Below are 23,350 nucleotides of genomic sequence, written 5' to 3'. Positions count from 1 at the left end.
TTTTAAGGGATGAGCAGCATGGTTTCCGTCCAAATTGTTCTTGTTGTGACCTGATATTTAGCTTACGTGTTCTACTGGAGGAGTCAAACAAATAACACGTGTATATTATTTTTAGAGTTTATAGAGTTCTTGAATAGGCCCCAAGCATCAAATTCACGACTGCGATTTTGTCGACGATATCGCTCTAGTGGCGCACTGCCAAGAGAACATTCAAAATAATCTGAATGAACTAGCAGCAAAAGCTACCCCTATGGGCCTGAAGATTAATGTTGATAAAAAGAAAAGTATGGAGTTGTGACGACCATTGCAGCTGGCATTCGATATGAAGGCACTGCTATAGAAGAGGTCAGAGAATTTAACTACCTCGGCAGTATAATTAGCCAAGATGAGAATTGTAATAGAGGAAGTCTTGCTACACAGCGTATGCAGGTGGAGCATTTTCTCAGCTGAAGAATATTTGGAAATGTAAAAACTACTCTCAGGAGTTAAAACTGTGATTGTTTACGAGTAATATACTCTCTGTACTTTTATACAGATGCGAGTCCTGGAGCCTTTCAAAGAATGCTGAAAAAAGACTAGTTGGCTTCGTGAATAATTGCCTGTGTAAATAATTGCAGTACATTGGACCGATAGAGTAACGAATGTCCATATAAGGGCTGATACCGAACAGCCTTTAGTGACGACGAGATCAGAATGAGAAGATGGAAGTACTAGGGGCATATGACCCGCATTAAAGAAGGACGCCTCCCACACAATTTATGGTGTTGGACACCACCCGTCATTCGAAGGAGTGGAAGACAACACAGCACACTTGGTCGATCCCTGGAGAAAGAGGTGACGAGTCTCCAAACTACTCTAAAAGAACTTTGGTCTTTGGAACAAGATCGGTCAAGTTGGAGGTCAACCGTCGTTGCCCTGTGCACCCCCAGGTTTAGGACGATCTAAATCTAAGTAACTGTGGATTTATGTATAAAAGTTGCTTGAACATAGTACAATGACAGCCTATGCGCGGGAAAAGTTGCAGTTTTGTAATTCTTACCAGATGTATAAATACCCAAATGCCCAACTACCATGTGGATGATTTTGATTAAGCCCTTTGGACTACCCAAAAGTCTCACTCTTGACCCGTGTATGTTTAACATACTCATGTCCTCCTTTGCCTGAGCTGACATGCTGCTCTTGCGAAGCAAAAAGTTGATTTTTTTCACGCATAGGAATCCTATAAGGTTTAATAACTTGTTTAATGGTAATTTCCGTCCAGTAATTTTCTAATTCCCCTATTTAAAAAAAATCATATCTCTCATCTCTTTTGCGTGTGCCACGCTTAGGGAACTGTCAAGAACAAATTAACTTGTTCTTTATATGGACAGGGTATCATTCTTTTATATCATTTTTGACTGACGTTTGACCTCTTTTCACGCGCTTCACCAGGCGTGGTGGATTACTTAAATTAGCCTTGGTTTTGAAGGACATGATATTGGCTATATACCGCCGTATTTCCAAAAAGAGATCTCAACGCAACGTTTGCCAACAGTAGTCTGTATTTAGCTAATTTGTCTGGGTATTAAAGATGATCACAGTTTTCAGCTTAAGAGCCCCGCTAAGTTCTAAGCACGTACGCTGGAAGAAGGTTCTCTGAGCCTCCCAAAATCATATGATATTTTACGATTTAATCAAGAATTTCTTACATTTTACGGACATTTTGAGTACTTTTCCTTTTTTTTACAAATTTTCCTCCCCCCTTCCAAAAAAATCCCGTATTGGTACATGGCAGTTCTGTAAATCGTTTGAACAATTTTACTGAATGAAGTTATTGTATTTGTAACCAAATTGAAGTTATATTTATGTATTATTATGTATATATGAGTTATTATATGGAAGCCAAAATTCAAAAGCTATCAACTTGAATTTTGCTGCACCTTTCCACAACTAGTTTCAATTAATTTATTAGTTCTGGAAATGAAAGATATATTTGTTGAGCCTATAATAAATAATTTTACTATTAATAATGCTCCTTCTATAAACCAGTGCCTTAATTTTGTCAAAATCCCGATGGGGGGCAAAGTTGGAGTTAATTTTCCCAGATCAACTGAAAATGATAGTAAAACCTGAAAAATGAGCCATATAATACCGTAAAGGTAAAGATATCAAACAGTTCGTGGTAACAAACTGTAAGTAAAGAGCGACTCGGCTGAATAGTAACAAAACCCTAAAAAACGGATATCAATATCCGCAAAAAATTGACTGTTTGTCCTAATTTTTCAAGAATTGCTCCTGAAACGCAAGGGCGGTTTAATTAGAATAGGAAGCTTTTTCAAAAGTTCTAAAAGATTTAGTGTAAAGAATAGGGGTACCGAAGTCTGGGGGGGGGTCTTTTCCTCCCCCAGCCCCATAGCAAAGTTCGCCCCTGCTATAAACTCCTCACAGAGGCAAGCATTATGCGAATTTAAACTAAAACCCTAGTTATAGTCTAGTTACAGTCCTAGTTCCCTAGTTACAGTCAGATTAAAGCTTTCCTTTTCATCCCTCCCACGGGACCTTTGGTCAACTTCCACCACCAAAATAATGAATCTAGGTTTTCGTGCCACTGAAGTGATGGAAATACAATCTCACCTCAAGTTCACTCATTCTGGCTGTTAAAAGTCCGATTTTTTACAGTTACGTTCAAGAACCTTACTTTTATTTTGGGGTATCAATAATATATAATATTTGGGTATTTATATGATAAATCCCCTACCGCTCAAGTTGTTCATTCATTGACGCATTGCAGAACCGTTTTTTTGTAAGTTTCTTTCAGCTTAGCGTAAGTCAAGACAAGAAGTGACAGAACAGATAGAAAATATATTATGTGGGCTTTATATTTCCACATTAGGGGAGGGTTAAGTATTGGAAATTGTAAAGTTAGAAAACAAGTCTTACAATATAATATGCAAAATAATTGTATCTAACACATTAGGCATGCAGACCCGCTGTAATTTACCCTCATCACCCCCTAATCTGTAAATATATAGCCCAAATTTTTTTAAATTATTATATTTTTTTCATACATATTTCATTAGGTATATTTCATTAGGATTGAGCATCAGAAAAAAATGTTAGGAGAATATTAGGTATGGGGCATATCATAGAAGTACCAATGTTGGATTAAACTTTTCATTCTTGGATTTTCGTTTTTCACTTTTTTTTGTTTTCTTTTTTTTCGATTTTCTTTTACTTTTTTTCTGTTTTTCACTATTTTGACCATCACAGTGAACTTTGGACCTCAAGTTTAACGCAAAGTTCTAGCCTGAAGATAATTTATTTATAATGGCAGACGTACAGAAAAAAAAATAATTTAAAGTTAAACCTGAAAGGAAAATATATATATATAAAATATAATACATTATTGTATGCATAATAATAAAACATAATAGTAGTAACAATATATAATGAAATAACAATAATATTGGAGGAATGCTCTTGCCTTCCCCATAAAAAATTGTAATCAAACCGTGTTTCCTTTTCATGTGAATAAAATTAAACAATTAAAGTTACTTACTGGCTTCAGCAGTCGCAAATACATGTCCGCCATTACTTCTGGCATGGGCAGTGCTGTAACTATAGGGCGTAGACTCAACAGAGACAACTAATAATGACACTAAAATCCGTGCCAGTTCAAACATTTTGAACTAAAAAAAAAATAATAATTAATGGCTTGATTTTGCGTTAAATATCCTGTTGAATCAGACCTGTATTATAGTCTTTTTGTCGAGTTAACGTTTTCATGGCGCTCATAACGTTTCATAGCGTTTCATAATGTTTTCAATCTAAAAAAAAAGTCATTCGGTGCCTTGTTTCAAATAGTGTTTTTAAAGATAAGACATTACCATTGCGATAAATCACAAGAGCCTTTCTAGCATCAAATGCGCATTTCGAACTCGAAGGAACATTAACACGCGCATGGGCTCGTTTCGGAAGAAAAAATTAGACTTTATTATAATAAATTATTGTAATTTATTTATTTGCATTATTTTATGAGTTAGTTAGTAATTTATATTATTTATAAGCATAATTAATTAAACTTATATTAATGTAATAACTATAAATGATTATCAAGGAGGCACACTCGTGCCTCTATAAAGAGGCGAACCACGACAATGTTAAGCGATCTTCGGTTTCAGTGGTTGCAGAGGGATGGGGAGGGATGCATTTCGTAGCCCGAGCTCCAACTAAGAAACCTGCCAAATTTTATCCCCCTCCGACTTTCCTTCATGGGGAAAATCTGGCCGAAAGTTTCGACCCACCAACCCCAGCCCCCCTTTAACGTTGTCCGATCGGGCTGAAATTCACAAGTTAAGGTCCCCTAGGGCCCAGGAGCTTATCCGCGAAATTTCAGCTCGATCCGATAACTCCTTCCCTGTTTTCCAGAAACGACGCATAGCCACTTAATTTTCATATTCTTTTTTATCTGCCACGCCTACACGTCACAGCCGACATCGGATCTGGGTGTACGAAGACTCATTCGATGCGGAATTCTCCAATTAAGTGCCCTTGAAAGTTTCGTAGGAAAATCTTAACCCCCCGATAAGCCACTGATTAAGTGATGCATTAGCCACTTAATTAACCCATTTCTCCATAAGAGCCCATGTTAATTTGAAATTTTTAAAAGTTATTTAAAAGTTATATTTACACACATACAGGTGGTTAGCTCAGTCGGTAGAGCTTGGGGCTTTTAATCCTCGAGTCAAGGGTTCAAGTCCCTTATCGGGCGGTTTTTTTCACAAAAGAAAAACCTACAGAAATAATATGAAAAAAATTTCGTTTTCTTAAAGAGTTAAAGAGGCTGCGTCCCAAAGTCGAACCTTAAAACGTACAGGAATTAGGAGAGGCAGTTGGGGGGCTGCCGCCCCCCAAACCCCCGCTTTTAAAGACTATTTGTACAGGTTTTTTGTTGTGGGGGGACTTCATTGTTACTAATTACTAGTTTCGGCGCAATGGTTCTCCTGTCCTCTTGTGTTTAACATTTTTCGAAGCTATTCCATTATTCATTCATTTCAATTTTTTGTTAATTAAAAGAGGGCCTTTTCGAAGCCAAGAGCGGGGGGTTAGGGGGGCTGCAGCCCACCACAACAAAAAACCTGTACAAAAGAGTCTTTAAAAGCGGGGGGTTTGGGGGGCAGCAGCCCTGCAACTGCCTCTCCTAATTCCTGTACGTTTTAAGGTTCAACTTTGGGACGCAGCCTCTTTAACTCTTTAAGAAAACGAAGTTTTTTTCATATTATTTATCTATTATTATTTACATTCCAAAACACCGGATAACTAAACAAATTGGCTAGTTCTTCGGGCTGTAAGTGCAAATAGAACTGAAATGATGGCCGTTTTCGTTTGTTGTTAGCATTAAAGCTGTATCCAGGGAGCTTAGGGAGTTTGAACCCTCTCCTCCCTAAATATTTGTCCGACTCGTAAAAACGTAACAAAAATGAAAATTCAAAAATTCTTTTATAACCCCCCCCCTGGAAAAAAATTCTGGATATAACCCTGGTTGAATATTCAATTCAATTCAATTTATTCTAATAAAAAAAACATAACACCAATAATAATAAAGATCTTGGAAGCGAACTTGTTGAGGACCATAACAACAAAAAATTGAAAATGAAGAAGAGAGAAAAAAAGAAAAGAGAAAACATGGGTAATTCAAGCAAATTGAATAAGAATTTATAGAATTACAATATCAAAATTTTAGTACATTGTTATACAGCGTGCGAAAACTTATGGATAGTTCGACACTGGAGGGTATTATATTCCATTGAAGGATAGATTTATAAATGGAGGATCGCTGGGCAGAACTAAAGACACACTTGAGGACAATGAAGGAGCGGTTGGATGAACGGAGACAGATGCCTTCAGAATTATTATTATTGAAATAAGATAATAATTGGGGAGGAAGATTTTTATGGTAAGCGGAGTATGCAAGGGATAGACCTAATTTTTTGATGATTTGTTCCAAAGGTATAATACCAAAATCGGAGTACAAGTCCTGGATGGGATATAGTCGGGGCAGCCGAAAAACTGCTTTGACGGCACGGTTTTGGGCAGATTTTAATTTATTGGTAACTGAAGGATAAGTGTTGCCCCAAACAGATCCGCAGTATGAGATATATGGGTAAATAAAAGAGTAATAAAGGGTGACAAGGATATCGGGAGGAAGAAAATAATTCACAGGATTAATTATACTTACCTGTCGCAAGATTATGGCTCTGATGTAAGACACATGTGTTACAAATGATAGGGAAGAGTCTATGTGGAGACCAAGAAACTTGGCAACTTCGACCTACGGGAGGAGATTGGTAGAATATTTTAGGCCAAGTGCCTGCTGAGCTTAATTTTTTTGTAAAGGGTTCGAAATAATACAACCTGACTTTTCTTGCTGTTAATGGTCATGCAATTAACGAGATACTACTCCTGTACTCTATTCGGAAGGGTTTGAGTAGAGGCGACGACGGATGGTAAATTAGGACCGGTGATGAAAAAGTTGCTATCGTCAGCAAAAAGTACTGGGTGCACTGATGGACCCAGGTCCGTAACCAAATCATTAATATAAAGGAGAAAAAGTATTGGACCAAGAACAGAGCCCTGTGGGACGCCCCTCCGGACAGGTAGGGGTTGTGAAGTCACCCCACCCAGACTCACACTCTCTGCTCTACCAGAGAGATAAGAGCCAAACCATGAGAAATGAACTCCATGAATCCCTAAGTTGTTGAGTTTACTTAATAAAACACTGTGATCAACCTTATCAAAGGCCTTAGAAAAATCCAGAAATAAGCCCAATACAGTATTTTTAAGGTCAAGTTGGGAACGTATAAACTGTGTGGCGTCTATTAGTGCATGAGCAGTTGAAAATTTGGAACGGAAGCCATATTGATGAGGAGAAATCAACGAATCTGAAGAATGAATCCCAAATAAAAAGGGAGAAAGACGTCGGAATATAATTCTCTCGAGCACTTTAGATACAATTGGGAGAAGTGAGATTGGACGATAATTACTTATCTCAGACGGATCGCCTTTTTTATGAATCGGGATAACAATTGCTGATTTAAATATTTCTGGGAAGACTCCATTGGTCATAGACAGGATTGCTATGTGCACAATGAGTTCACAAACATAGGAAGATATAGTCCTAAGAAGCTTATTACTTATGCCTAAGAAGTCAGGTGTACTACTATCAGAGAGACATTTGATAACTTGAAGCACCTCTTTACGATCAGTTGGAGAGAAAAACATGGATCCAGGATTCTTGCTAGGGTGTACTGACTGGGAGAAGGAACAGGAGTTAGCATTTGGAATATTAGTGAAATAATTATTAAAAGCATCCGGTACTGAAATTGGGTCAATTAATCTGCCACTGATGTCCTTAAGGTTAATAGGTACAGATCTTGAATTCCTTTTTTTTAAAGAGTTTAATTTATTGTAGACCAAATTTTTTGTAAGTTCCCTTTGCAATTTGAGATTTTTGAGTAATAATATTTTTTTTTTGCTTCCCCGACGAGTTTGATATATAAGTTTTTGTATTTCTTATAATTAGTCAGGTCAATAACGTTACTGGTTTTGCAAGCTAACTTATAATGGTCATTTTTTCGGTATAAAGAGATTATCAGGCTATTAGACATCCAGGGGCGTATATGGGTAGTTTTTCGGTTTGATTTACGAACTGGAAAGGTTGAGCTGATAAGATCACTCAGTCCCTGTGTAAAACCGTTTGTGGCTGAATTAACATCCTGACAATCCAAAACCTTGGACCAGTCGAAGGATTTCAAACGATCCGTGAACCGGTTCATATTCACAGTATTATATATTCTATTATACGTAGGGGTATTAGTTCTAGAGGGTTGAGTAGCTGGTAGGGAGGGTAGGGAGAGATAGATTGGAAAGTGATCTGACAGGTCAGAAAATATTATTTTGGAGGACAGGTGGTTTCCCAGGGAAGTGGATACAAAAATGTTGTCAATTACAGTTGCTGTAGACCTCATAGGATCAACTCTAGTAGGAAAAAGGATCGTGGGAAGAAGACCACTTGAGGTGAATGTTTCAAAGAAGGTGTCACAATCATCATTATTGCTAACATTTAATAAATTACAATTGAAGTCCCCAAAAACTATTGCCTTCTTTTGTGGTAAATTAATAAAACTAGAAAAAACATCAAACAAATTACAAAAGAAAGAGGTCGGAAATGAGGGGGGTTTATAAAATAATGAAAAAATTAAAGACTTCTCGTCAACACTTATGTCTACGATTATTGAATAAATGCATCTATTATTTATAGGTTGCGAGAATAAGGATTCACAGTCTAATAGCCGGGTGAATTTCAGACTTGACTGGATGTAAATAGAAATGCCGCCAGAGGACTTGGTTAATTTTCTTTCAATATGAATAGCTTGAAAGCCAGGAAGGGAAAATTCATTATTATCATCAATTTCTGAAAGCCACGTTTCCGTTATTCCAATTACGTCGAAAGGGCAGTAACCATTAATTAAAATTAAGTCTTTAAAATTAGCCCACTCATCCCGTATACTTCTGATGTTAAAGCAAATTACATTAAGTTTGGGCTCTTCCATTAGCTTAGGTTTCACATTTTTCACAAAATCAAAAGTGTTGAGATATTCACAGTTAATTTGGTTTAAAGGGCTATCGGGGCTAGTATAAGGGGCTGGTTGGCAAATTATTTTGGTCATCGTAATAGTTAAAAACAACATTATTGCACGGTGATAAATTCGTGAGAAACGTAAAATCTTGTATAGTACACATTTAAATATCCATTGTGGTCTGAGTTTCATCATCTCCTTGATTAGTATATTGGAAATCTTCTTCAGCCGACGAAATATCATTGGTGGTAATTTTGGACTGGGATGGAAAGTTTGCCGTTTTTTTCTTAGATTTCTTGCCTTTGACTAGGGCAGTGGCACCGCCTACCGTCTTTGGGGTTGTGGCATGGTCAGAGCCTGTATTAATTTGATTGGCAGTTGAGTCTACAGGCTTAACTAGCTTTGATGTGGAATCTATGTCTTCATGGAGGATAATTGAGCTATAGCTGTTTGTAAGATGTCATCACCTAGTAGTTTAGTGATAGCCTTCTTCTTGAGAATATTTTTGATTTCCTCAGCTTCATTACTAACCTCAATTAAGTGACTGACTGTGAGAAAAGTTGCAAGTCTTTCCCATTCTTGGCTACTTTTAGATGAATCTTTTGGAGCGCACGATGCAGAGGCGCCATTTAGGCCAAATCTTGGGGTGGGCATGAACTCCATCTGCCCCCCCATTCACTTCGTGTCACGTAAAAAAATGCGGGTTTTGGCAGCACATCGATCGAATATTCTAAGTAAAAACGCATTTTCAGCACCCGTGTGTTGCTTGGAAATGTACTGTAACCGAATTTGGAACTTAGCCACACTGACCTCTAAGATTAATTATAACAACGAAGAATACAATCTACGAGGTTAAGTGATTAAACTGAAAGTGGAAAATTCAACCAGACTACAGGCTGACATTCCTCAGCGAGAAACTTTCTTATTTAAGTAAACAATGCGTCCGTGAAAGTAATCTTCATTGCTATGCTGAGGGTTGTAACCAAAATCTCGGTTTTCCTTCAGCAGAAATCTTCCAGATTAAATATATTTACAAAAAGGAAAAACATAACAAGCTAAAAAAATATTACAACACTCAAGGTAACAAGGGGAACCGCCGAGGTTTCATCTTTGCAAAATCGTCAACAAGCTGGTCGTAGTCCAAATTTTTTACTAAATCCTTCTCTGCAAATATTAAAAGGAGGTGACTGAGACGATGATCTCCTGTTGTAGACCGCAGGTAGTTTTTCACTATTTTTAGGCTAGAAAACAAACCCTGTTGTCACAGGAAGTGTGGCAGCAATACGAAGTACTTTAATTACTTCTGAGTAAGCCACTGGTAATACCTGAAGATGGTCGACAATGTCTAGAAAGTTTTCCGGCTTTTTCTCCTCATCGAGCAAGAAACGCTTGGCAATATCAGTTTGAGATTCGAGAAGAATGTTGTCGATATCCAGCTTGCCGTAAAGTGCAGAGAAACGCTTGAGCAGCTCTGTGTCCATAAGCTTGGTTTAGCTTGGATCCAAGGCTTCGAGTGTACTCAGCACTGGCATGTTATCTGTGAACCTTTTGTCAAATTCGGCTAGTAGACGGTCAATAGTTTCGAAGTATTCTCGCTTCATTCCATCCACCAAAGTAGTAGTCCGATTTCCAGATTCGATGAAATTCTTTCCTAGTGTCAAAGTTGTCACAAATTGTTTCAGATGCTTGGTGATCTTTTGAGTTCTTCGAGGTTGTCCGTTCTGACCAACAGAGGAGGGTCTAGTCGCAGGCTCATTCACAGCAGGTACTTTGATTTCGAGTTCTGTCGCAAACTCTTTAGCCTTCTCGAAAAGTGATACGAATGAAGGGTCTGAAAGCAGGTCGATGATTTCGCTTCTTGTGACCTGAATCAGGGTGCGCGATCGGGAAATAACCAAGTCGACGGCTTGGAGCTGCTGAGACAGCGAGTTCATCGCTCACATAATTGCTTCTATGTAGTGCAATTGGAAAATAACAAGGAACGATTCCATCTTCTTCGGGAGCCCAGCTGCCTCTGCCCGTACTTTGCCGTCGGCTCCCTCGCTTACAACAGACAATACAGCTAAAATGCATTCATATCAGAGTCTAACCTTCGATATAGATCGATACCAGTAAGACAATCGTGTGGCAGCACTTCTTTCCAGCTCCAGAACTTGCAGTTCGGCAGCTTTCTGGACCTCAACAAGCAACTGATGCAGAGTGTTGATGTTGGAAATGAATGTATATAGAGGGTGGACCAGTGGGAAAAAAGTACCAACAGTGCCGACAGATTCAACACAGCTCGCAGTGACCGAATTTAGCTTATGTGCATGGCAATGAAAGTAGAATGCCTGTGGCGATTTCGCTCTCAAACGAGCTTGAACACCGGAAAATGGGTCGCTCATTACACTTGCTCCGTCGTAGCACTGCGCGACGCTGTAGTTCCGTCGTAGCACTGCGCGACGCTGTAGTTCCAATCGAGTCCAATTCTTGTCACTGTGTCATGAATGAAATTTTCTAGACTTTCAGCATCCAGGCTCTTCTTGTGATAGCATCCGATTGGTCTTTCTTTTACTTTTCCTTCGTCGAAGTACCTAAAAAGAATGGCAAGCTGCTCTTTCTTCGAGCTGTCCTTTGTTTCGTCGACCAGAACAGCAAAGTATTTGGCGCTTTTTAATTCTTGCATTATCGTGCGCTAAAGCCTGGAACCGGTCACCGAAATAAGATCGTTCTCGTATTCATAGGATGTGTAGTGACCGTACCGTCTCTGTAGCTTGTTCAAGAGCGTAGGAGAGTAATTTGCGAGAAGATTGCATGTCTCGACGAAATTTCCCTTGTTTGTAGAGGATTCTGTTTCGTCGTGCCCCCTAAAGGCAGTGCAGAGTCACCCCAATAGAGCTGTTACTTTTAATAAGGCTTTTAAGTGCTTTCTGTTCTCCTTGATTTCATTGTCTCTTTCTGTCATTAAAACACACGCGATTGGTTGCATCTTCTTGGTTTGTATGGCTTTGAACTTCGTCCATGAAACTGAACTGTCTTTGTGGTGGTCACTTCTAGTATGCTGTTCGAGGATGTTAGAGATGTCTTTCCATCTTATCGCGCCGACGTCTATGAAAGGTCTAGACCCGTACCTCTGCCCGAGAAGAGTAGATATGCCGCCAAAGTGTCTGCAGCGGAAGCATTAAACAGAATCATCCTGGACAGAGTACTCCAGCCACGGGTGCTTTCCGTAATATGAAGCATTGAAGGACCGTTTTGGCTTGCTGTCACTTGCGCAGGGTATTGTACTAGTTTCGGTTGGGATGGTAGATCGAGAGAGGACAAAGAAATGTCCGTAGGGTCGCTGGACCGGCGATACTCTTTATCTTAAGGCGTATGTCGCCGAAACTGAGGCTCCAACAGACCTTCGACAGTCGTAGTGGTTCCTCGGGGTGTCTCATTTCCTGCTTACTCGATCTGAGCGACCGTCACTCGCTGAACCGGTTCACATGGTGACGGTCTCTGTTTCTTAATCCATCGACTCAGAGACGACTGATTTTCTGCCTCTTTCTCTTTCTTCAATGCTGCCAAATTCCGCTTTTGAGCTCCTGACAAACTCATGATAACAAACAAATAAGATATTGAATCAACAAGATCACAAACAATTCTGTCACTCCAATCCCAATCCTTAGGATGACTTTATACTAACTAATGCTAATGTCTGTTAATATCTTAGGTTAATAGGCTTAATGGTGTGAAGTCTTCTACTTCTCTTTGTAAAGTGTGACTTTCTCTGTGATGTTCTGTAGAGTCTTATGGTAGCGTTGGCCTACAATCTGGGGTTTGACCGGTAGAGGATGTCAAGCATCTTTAACTTTCATAAGGTTTATGTGTCGAGTATAAAAATGTTTATTTACACATATGATACAGTAAATGTTCATAAGACGAGGACAGAAACAGAATAAGAACTGACTAGAGTAATATAAAACGGTGGCTTATATTCCAAAAAACAAGGAAATAAACATTGAAACATTTGCCAGGAACTGACTTATTTTAATCTGTCAGCTTAGAGGAATTACTGCAAATATTCAGAATTTATAATATTAATATAATCATCTAGGAAATGGGCATTTGATAGAACTGAGAATTTAATTATGTATCTAACTTACTTTCAAAGTTTACAATGGTTAATAGCAAATAGCGTTATTATTATGGCCGGCAAAGGGCCCTTTGTGGTGGAAGCTTGGGCCCCCTGGAAAATCTTGGGTGGGCATTTGTTCCTCCCCCCTGCCCCCCCCCCCCCAAATGTCGCCTCTGGCAGGATGTTCAAGGTAAAGGATGGGGAGACTGACTAGAACCTTGAGTATGAACATTATTTGCCTCTTTTTGCTTGGCTTCTGCTGGGTCGATGGGTGTGGGTTGCCTAGGGATTCTTGCAGCTACAACTGAGTAGGGTAGGTTCACTTTATCAGATGTTCTAAGGATTACGACTCGCTTTTGGTGAGCCGGGCAAGATTGTTTTTGGAGGGCTGTGTGTCCCTTACGGTTACAATTTCTGCAGAAAGGGTCTGACTCAGGGCATTCACTAATTGCGTGGCCTGTTTTCTCACACTTAAGGCAAGGCGGATGCGATTGTCTGCAGTGTTTTTTGCTGTGGCCGTGGGCCAGACAAGTGGAGCATTGTAGGGGCTTGGGCTTATAAATCTTGTAAGAAAGCGACATACCGTACAAGAATATTTCTCTACTTAACTCAAATTTGCAGGAAATGAGGATTGAACGGCTTGGGTGAAGAAAACCTTCTTTGTTTAAACTTGGCCTTATAGCAGTTGAAGGATTGATGAGAAGGCCTGAAGAATATATTAGTTCAGTTTGTATTTCCTCCACTTTTACACTGGTATCAACACCATACAGCACATACTTGTGTAACTTTTCCACATCTTTTTTTGTGGCTAAAACTTTTGAGCCATCAAGAATTATTTCTTTGGATTTTGGCAGGAGATGGTCTGCCGCCTGAGAAGACGTAAAGTAAATATCAATAGACTCGTCCTGCTTGAAAACAAGTTCAAAATTTACCTTGGTGATCAGAAAGATAGCTTTCCTAATGTCTATTATTCGATCTTTTGAAAAGGGTTGGCCATTGTTTTTCTTGATTGAGACAGTATAATAATAGGGGTAATCGTTAGCACTGGTTTCTGGGACACTTGAAGAGAGGGGTTGCACTATCACTGGCGAACGAATTTCATCCTTTTTCCTCTTTTTGCCAGGCGTCTCACCTCTTTCATTGGAGTTAGTTTCGGCTAAGGCCTGAATTCCTGACAAGCGGGTAACTGTTTTGGATCGCGTAGTTGGGGGAGTTCTAGGAAGAGTTTTAGAGGTAGGTTGGAATGGCGACTAGCTAAGGGTTTCAGTGGGAGTATCCTTCTCGGGTGGTAGCCTTAGGGGCTTTTTTCCCGTCATTTATTCCGACGAGACACTGCAGATTCACGAACTGTTAATCAGTCTTAATTCAAGGTTACTTGACCAAAAGTAAATATGACAATTTTTAATCAGCGATAGCACCAATATATTGAATTATACACTATGATAAATAATAACTCACTTTGTATGAAGTGAGCAATTCCTCACAATTAAATCCGCAAGTTAATTGCGCAATCTAACACAGTACAGTACAAAAAATAATCCGATTAGGTTTATAAGCTAGTTCCTTTTAGTTCAGATACCAAACTCATATATATAAGGGTTGAATTTGCTACCAGTCATTATAGGATGAAGGTAATAAGATTTATTTAATTGTTGTAAATTAAATTATTTAAATTAAATAATTTTAAAAAACAAATTATTTCTGTATAAATTGAGAAAATTGCTAGCCTCTAAACAAGAATTCGATTTTAACTTAAGGATCGATCTTCTAATCTTAAATCGAACAGTTCGTGATAACGAACTGTAGTAAGAAGTGACCAGGTTCAATAGTAACCGAAACTCTAAAAAACGGAATTTTGATACCAATGTATACGCCAAAAGAATCGGAATTTTATGTTGTTTATAAATATATAAGTTTCATCAAGTTTAGTCTTACTTATCAAAAGTTACGAGCCTGCGAAAACTGGCCTTATTTTCAAAAAAGGGGGGAAACACCCCTTAAAAGTCATAAAATCTTAATGAGCTTTTATCTGCAAAAATATGGAATTTTTTATTTTTACCAGAAGAAAGATGAAGGATGCGTGTTTTTTTGTTTTTTTTTCCCCAGGAGTGATCGTATCGACCCAGTGGTCCTAGTATGTCGCAAGGGCTCATTTTAACGGGAATTGAAAAATTCTAGTGCCCTTTTTAAGTAGCCAAAAAATTGGAGGGCAACTAGGCCCCCTCCCAAACTCATTTTCCCAAAGTCACCGGACCATAATCTTGAGATTGCCATTTTGTTCAGCATAATCTAAAAATCGAATAGCCATGTCTTTGAGGACGACTGAATCCCCCGGAATTTATCAGGGGGGAAGATAATTCTCTTATTTAAAAAAACGAGAAATTAAATAAAAAAAACTAGGTTTTCTAACTGAAAGTAAGGAGCAACATTAAAACTTAAAACGAGCAGAAATAATTTCACATATGAGGGGGTTCGCCCCCTCTTCAGTACCTCGGTCTTTATGCTAAATTACTTTTAGTAATTTCAAAAGTGCTACTTATTCTAATTAAACGACCTTTATGATTTAGGAGTCATTCGTATAGAATCGGAAAAAATTATAGCTTTAGTGTAAAGAGCGAGGCACTGAAGAGGGGGCGAACCCCCTCTTATACGTAATAAAAATACACGAATATAAAAGTTCGTTACGGAATTTAATTTGTAAGTTACGCACACTTATTACTAATAAAAACGTTCGTAAATAAAATTGAAAGTTCTAGTGGCCTTTTTAAGTAACAAAAAAATTAGAGGGCAACTAGGCAACCTCCCCCGCCCTTTTTTTCCTAATTGTCCGATCAAAACTTTGAGAAAGCCATTTAGCCAAAAAAATTAAAATTAATGCGCAAATTTTGTTTTAATTATTCATATACGGTGAGCCAAAACAAAACCTGTATTAATTCAAAAACGTTCAGAAATTAAATGAAAAAAACAAGTTGTTTCAACTGAAAGTAAGGAGCAAAATTAAAACTTAAAGCGAACATAAATTATTCCGTATATGAAAGGGACTGTCCCCTCCTTAACACCCCGTTCCTTACGCTAAAGTTTGACTCTTTATCACAACTCTACTTTTTAAAACGATGAAAAACTTTAGCGTTTGTTATTCTACTTTTTAAAACGATGAAAAACTTTAGCGTTGGTTGGGGCATTGAGGAGGTGATTTCAGAAAGTGGCCGCATCCTCAACAACTCTTTTCTTATTTTTAGGCTCTCTTACAGGCACTCATTTAAGACACGGTTAAATCAACTTTCACAATTACAAGCTACAATCCATTCATTGAATGGACGTTTTTGTTTAAAAATACAAGTTTCCACGTGTCCATTCCTTCAATTTATTCATTTAGTACCTTTTAAGGAAGCTTGAAAATTTCGTACCTTGCGTAATTTTTGAGCGCATATTGTAATTTTGCACGTCATTTTGTACACAAAAAATATCTAGAAATATATTTAAATATGTATACCGTAGTATTTTATCCTGGGAATCTGCGACCCCGAAATACAAAAAGCGTCGTTTTCCTACTAAAATGAAAAAGGGGTGTGTAATGTCTGGGGTATATAAATAATAGGAAGGCTAAAAAAGGTAATGAAAGATATAATCCATTAGAAACGACTTTGGGTTTGACTGGGGTAAACCTCCCCCTGTTCTCTTGCGCTCATCCCTGCTTAAGATACCAGAGACGTAGCTAGGATTTTCGGCACCAGGATAAAACGTCAACCCCTCCCCCGACCATTCTTACCACAATATAAGCAAGGCTATAACCAGGGGAAGGGGGTTTTAACTCTCCTCCCTTGAAATTTTGTCTGAATTGTAAAAAGGTAACAACAATTCATATAAACAAGGATGCGTTTTTTACAGATTTTTAACAAACTGTTTATTGTTCAAAATGAAGCATAAACATACGTATGTAGCCATAGCTGTTTAAAAACAAATTACAAATAGTGACAGTTTTATGCTGATAATTACCAAATTGGCGGTAACAAATCTCCATTGGTAATAGTGCACACAAAATTACACAAGTTTTTGATGCTGCTAAATATTATATAAGAAAACAAATTTTTTTAACTGAAAGCAAGGAGCAACATTAAAATTTAAAACAAACATAAGTTTTTCCGTATAAAGTTTTTTAAAGTTTAACAAATTACAAATAATGATAGTTTTATGCTGATAATTACGGGTTTCAAAAAGATGCATAAACATACATTTATATCCATGGCTGTTTAAAACCAAATTACATATAGTGATAGCTTTATGCTAATAATTACCAAATTGGTGGTAACAAATCTGCATTGGTAATAGTGCACACGAAATCATGCAAGATTTTGATTCTACCAAATATTATATAAAAAAACAAATTTTTTTTAATTGAAAGTAAGCAGCAACATTAAAACTTAAATCAAACAGAAATTTTTTACGTATATAAGGGGGTCGCCCCCTCGTCAACAACTAGTTCTTTAAACTAAAGTTCAGATTGTGTCCCAGTTCTTTCAGAATGACCCCTGAATCACAAGGGTCGTTTAATTAGAATAAATAGCTGTTTTAAAAGTACTAAAAAAACTTCAGCATAAATAGCAAGGTAATGACGAAGGAGCGACCCCCCTCAGATACGTAGTAATTTCTCTTCGTTTTAAGTTTCAATAGATAGATAGATAGATAGATAAATAGATAGATAGATTTATTCACACGAAAAGCCCAATTGGGCCATGGTGACATACACAAAACGAGTGAAAAAAATACAGCAACAAACATAGACCGAAAAGACAGTAAACTAATTATTTAAGAAAACATCACGATACCTCATACCCAGACGAACTTTCCAGTATTATTTATAGTTAAGTAACACCTACTTCTCAAAATTTCCGAAACCCAATCTCTCGTACCAGCCTCCCTACCAAATATTTCCAAGCGCAACTCCCTCAACTCCCTACGATCCCCCGAAAAATGTTGCAAAGACTCATCCATCTCTCCAAACATAGGGCAACTGTAAGGACATCCCTCAATCTATTTCTCCCTAAATATTTCCTACGTTCTCCAAGAGGCATAAAATATTGCTCCTTACTTTCAGCTAGAAAAAAAACTTTTTTTATTCCATTTCTGATCGTTTTTTAAATAATGCTGGGAAACCCAGCTCCCCTCCTTGGAAAATTCCCTTCCCCCATGAACAATTCTTCCTTGGAAAGATCGTCCGATGTACCCCCCTGACCATTCCTACCACAATATAAGCAAGGTCAAACAAGAAGAACAATAGGGAATTTCTCAAGACAGTGGGAAACAAATTAGAATGAATATTTCGGCCCTATGTCCAAGGGCCGTCCTCAGCAATAAAAAAACATATAAGAAGAAAAAAACTTACAACAGGATAAAATCAATAAAGCTAAAATATTTTTTTTTTCAAAACAGTCCCAGCATCCTTACCTCAGCGAAGTTTAACCAGGACTGATAAATAAATTGTGATGAAACGAGGCAAATCATTGAAATGAAAGAGAATGATTTAAAAACGAGTTTTTAATGCCAGCCTTGCTTTTTTGGCTTCTGATCTCATAGGTCTATTTGTGACAGGTTCTGTGTTAATATCTATTGGTTTTTTACAGTATCTCGTAAGGTCATTTTTAATTAAATTTGTGTATAGAGCATTTAGTGAATATCCTCTCGAGTCCCTATTTAAGGAGATATTATTATAAATCTTAAGTCTGATTCCAATTACTTCTCGAACTACTTGCTTTATGCCTAGATCATTGATAATAAGGGTAAATTCTTCAAAAAGTATTTTGTGGCTAGGATTTTCAAAAATCCTAGCAATATTAGAATTCGGAGCTTTGGTGATATCATCCTTATACTGTTTTAGGCGTTTCTCGAAATTCTGGTGAGTTCTCCCTAGTTCTTCGTCGCTATTTACGTCTCGCTCAGGGGGTTTAAACCCCCCCCCCCCAAAAAAAAATTGTCTGACTTGTAAAAACGTAACAAAAATTCATATCAAAAAATTTTCGATGCGTTTTCAAAGTTTTTTTTTATCAAACTGTTTATTGTTCAAAAAGGATACCCAAGGGTTTCAAAAAGAGGCATAAACATACATTTATATCCATGGCTGTTTAAAACCAAATTACATATAGTGATAGCTTTATGCTAATAATTACCAAATTGATGGTAACAAATCTGCATCGGTAATACTGCACATGAAATTACACAAGGTCTTAATTCTGCTAAATATCATATTAAAAACAAGTTTTTCTAAACTGGAAATAAGGAGCAGTCTCAAAACTAAGAAAACGAAATTTTTACGTATATGAGGGGTTTGTACCTGTTGACAATATCTCGCTCTGCACGCTAAAGTTCGAAGTTTGTCCCAATTCTTTACGAATGACTCCTGCATCAAAAAGACCGTTTAATTAGAATAAATAGCTCTTTTAAAAGTAACAGTAAAAACTTGTAGCGTAAGGAGCAAGGTATTGACGAGGGAGTGACACCCTCATATACTTAGTAATATCTGTTCACTTTAAGTTTCAATGTCCCTCCTTACTTTCAGTTAAAAAAAACTTGTTTTTTTATTCAATTTCTTATCATTTTTTAAATAATTCCGGAAATCAAGCTTCCCCTCCATGGAAAATTTCCTTCCCAATGAAAAATTCCTATATGGAAAGATCGTTCCAGGTACGCCCCCCGATCCCCCACCAGGAAAATCCCCCCTCAAGATGTCTGTAGGCTATACTTCCCAGTAACCAATACTAAAAGTAAACAATGGCCAAAGTTCATAACTTATAGCCCTTCCTCCGGGGACTTAAGTGGGTTAAGTCAACCTCAAAGAGATACTTATTAGATTTTCCGACTATGCTGATCAAAATGGCTATCTCAAAAGTTTGACCGGTTGACTTTGGGTAAAAATGAACGTGTGAGCGGGGCTAGTTGCCCTCCAATATTTTTGGTAACTTTTAAGGGTACTAGAATTTTCGGTTTCCAATCAAATGAGTCCACTACCGAGCTTCTACGATCTTACCTATCCCTGGGGATAATCCCTATATGATTATCCCTGGGGAAAAAACCAAATAAAAACGCTTCCGTGATCATTCGTCTGACAAAAAATACAAATTCCACATTTTTGTACATAGGAGCTTGAAACCTCTCTAGTTAGTTTCTCTCGTATGTTGAATCTGATAGAGTGATTTTCAATAAGGTCACTTGACGTTTTCCCCCGTTTTCATAAATTGGGCAAATTTACTCAGGCTCGTAGCTTTTAATGGGTACTATCAAATTTGATGAATTTTATATATTTTGATCAAAGTTCGATTCCATTGATGTATTTATTGTTATCAAGACTCTGTTTCTTAGTGTTTCGATTACTCTTGAGTCGCACCACTCCTCACTTACAGTTCGTTACCACGAACTGTTTGATATACTCTCATGTAATGATATAATCTTGTTTTGTTTAAAATTCAAAAATCAGGCTTTAAAACTAGAAAACCATAGGTAGAGCTGCACTATAAGAGATGTTCTAGAAGGGGAGAGAAGTCTGGACCTAACATAAACTAGTGCAAGAATTATACCTGGTCGTTAAGATTCAATTATGACATAGCATACTGAGATTTAGGAATATCCTCTGCTAGAACTTTAGGATCCTTACATAGAATTCTATCCTAGGATAGAATTTGAGGAGTCTTACATAGGAAAAAATGGAGCAGATTCACAAAAACTTTGTAGTTTTGACACTAACGGGAGTAGATATAACCTCAACTATGTCCAGATAATATTACCTAATTTTAGTCAATACTTATTTCAAAAATAGATGAATGTGAAGCCGCAACTATTTAGTGACGGGCATAGAAGACTGTTCACGTATTTTTATTGCTAATATATCCTATAGTAAGCATAATATTTCGCTATTTTGGCCGCATATTTAGTGATTTTCGGTAAAATTAAGTTTTTGGCAAAAATTGTAAAACAAGAAGAACAAGAAACTTCCAAATAGTTCGTGGTAATGAACTGTAAGCACGGAATCACTCTTGCCCGATAGTAACCGAAACTCTAAAAGATTTATATGTTGATAGCAGAAGATAAATCAAAAGAATTGGCTTTTTATTCCGATTACAATTGCATAAAGTTTATTAATTATCCATCAAAGCTACGAGCCTTAGGGGTTATTCTGTAACTTTCAAAAGAGGGAGTAATCCTCCCCAGAACTCAGGCTAACTTAATGAAAATTTCACTATTAGCTTCAGCGTGTCAGAGAACCTTGCCAGTGAGGTTTCAAGTTCCGGTCTACAAAATTGGGAGCAACTTTAAATTCGGCGGGGTGGATTTCCTGGAAAACTTTTCCACGTAGGGAGGGGGTCCCGGATGATCGGAAGTTAAACAGTAACAAGTTTTTGTTGTTTGAGGAGAACTTTCTTAAAACCCCCTGCCCCTCACCCTGGTTACGGCCTTGCCTAAATTGTGGTAGGAATGGTTGGGGGGGTTACCAGGGATGATCTTTCCATAGAGGAATTTTTCATGGGGAAGGGAATTTTCCATGAAGGGGGAGCCGGATTTTCCAACATTATTTCAAAAAACGATTAAAAAGTTTTTTTTAGCTGAAAGTAAGAGGCGACATTGAAACTTAAAGTGAGCAGAAATTATTATGTATATGAGTGGGATGGTCCCTTCGTCAATAGCTTGTTCTTTACGCTGAAGTTTTTTTTAGTACTTTTAAAGAGCTATTTATTATAATTAAACGGTCTCTCTGATTCAGGAGCCATTCGTACAGAATTAGGACAAGCTTCGAACTTTAGCGTAAAGATCAAGACATTGACGAGGGGAGCAATCCCCCTCATATACGTAAAAGGTTCTCTTTGTTTTAAGCTTTAATATTACACACCTTACTTTCAGTAAGAAATTTGTCCTTTATATAATGTTTAACAGAATCAAAATCTTGTGTAATTTCGTGTGCACTATTATCAATGCGGATTTATTACCACCAATTTGGTAATTATAAGCATGAAGCTTTCACTATTTGTGATTTGTTTTTAAACAGCCATGGATGTATATATATATATATATATATATATATATATATATATATATATATATATATATATATATATATATATATATATATATATATATATATATATATATATACATATATATATATATATATATATATATATATACATATATATATATATATATATATATATATATATATATATATATATATATATATATATATATATATATGCATGCTTCATTTTGAAACCCTTGTGGATTCTTTTGAACGATAAACAGTTTGATAAAAAAAAAAAAAAAAACTTCGAAAGCACATCAAAAATTTGTTTATATGAATTTTTGCTACCCTTTCACAAGTCAGACATTTTTTTTTGGGGGGGGGTGTATATTATTCAGTACACACTCGAGAACAAACCGGTTACCGATTACACAGCCACAAAACTCATTTAGTTTACAACCTATTGTGATAGAAGATAGTGTCTGACCATGGATGTTCAAAATAAGATTTGGGATTTATCAAAGACTGAAGAAGAGGCAATTAGATTTTTCCAGGATAAGGGGTTGTTGCCCAAAACAAAACAGTTCGTCAATTAACGGAAATGACTTTGTACTCATACGGCCTAATCGAACTTCACCTAGCTTGGTATATATCGTTATGATTAACCTAACTTTACTTCTCGAGTGTGTACTAAATAATACTCAAGTACCGTGTAATTTTCTAACGAAAGGAGCAAATAGTGACTGTAACCTCCTCCATCCTCCAAATTTGGATATCCTTGTTGTTATACCCAACAACTTGACTCACCATAAGCAGGAGATTAAACCCAGTGCCTTTTTCTGTCATAATAAAATTGCTATTCAATCTCCGAGAGTGAAAACTCGCTTTCTTTGGAGTTGAACAGGATTTTATCTGTTTAGGCTTCTCATTGCCAAGGTCGAAAAGACGAGCTTTATTTTATTATACATAACTTGAACTTCGGCAATAATCATTTTAATCTCGTTTTTTCTTGACTATCTTCAGGGTGTGCCCGTTGGGTCCTTTTTATCATTTTGTGACATTTATGCTGTAGTTAGTTAGACAAAAGTAAAATGATTGTAAATTAAAAAAAAATTAATCATGTTATTTGTACGACGCCTATGATGTGCTGGTATTTTAGCACGCCCTTTGCGTTTTATAATTTTAGATTTATTAGCAGGCTTTCTCGATGCAAAATTCATCAGCAGGTCCAGACTGCTTGGATCACCGGCTCCATTTCGCGAAAGAATTGGTCAACCCATCTCCTTATAATCTTAAGCTCTCTTAAATCAACAGTAAATACCACCAACCAAGGGTTTACCCACTATTCGACCACGTGTAACTTGCCTACCAAGTTGACATCGTTACACCACGCATGGCACACTTAGTCCCACATTTGTAAAACTTACATTCCGCGTGATCTGTGCCACGTGGTTTACACGATTTTTGAAAGTGGATCACCTCGTGTCAGGAATCGGATGATTTCTGTGTTTATATATCAATAAAAAAAAAATTCCGAAAAAGAAGTTTTTCAAAGAAAAGTAAAGGCCATTTTAAACTTAAGATTAGCAGATACAAATACCTGTGAAAATTCAAACTCAAAACGATCAG

The 23,350-nt window shown here is 37.2% G+C and overlaps 1 protein-coding gene across 10 annotated transcripts in view; it reads right to left on the bottom strand.

Moving 5' to 3' along the window:
• Nucleotides 1-23,350, bottom strand: part of LOC136024853 (proline-rich protein 36-like) — a 109,847-nt gene that overhangs the window by 84,408 nt on the left and 2,089 nt on the right. For all 10 annotated transcript variants that reach the window (XM_065700357.1, XM_065700355.1, XM_065700356.1 and 7 more), the window contains exon 2: nucleotides 3,539-3,668. In XM_065700357.1, coding sequence (XP_065556429.1) covers nucleotides 3,539-3,662 — 124 coding nt within the window. In that variant the 5' untranslated portion in view covers nucleotides 3,663-3,668. The remainder of the gene's footprint in view (nucleotides 1-3,538; nucleotides 3,669-23,350) is intronic.

The sequence above is a fragment of the Artemia franciscana genome, chromosome 3 (assembly GCF_032884065.1).
Source record: "Artemia franciscana chromosome 3, ASM3288406v1, whole genome shotgun sequence".
Taxonomy (NCBI): domain Eukaryota; kingdom Metazoa; phylum Arthropoda; class Branchiopoda; order Anostraca; family Artemiidae; genus Artemia; species Artemia franciscana.
This window is presented reverse-complemented; position numbering and strand designations above follow the sequence as displayed.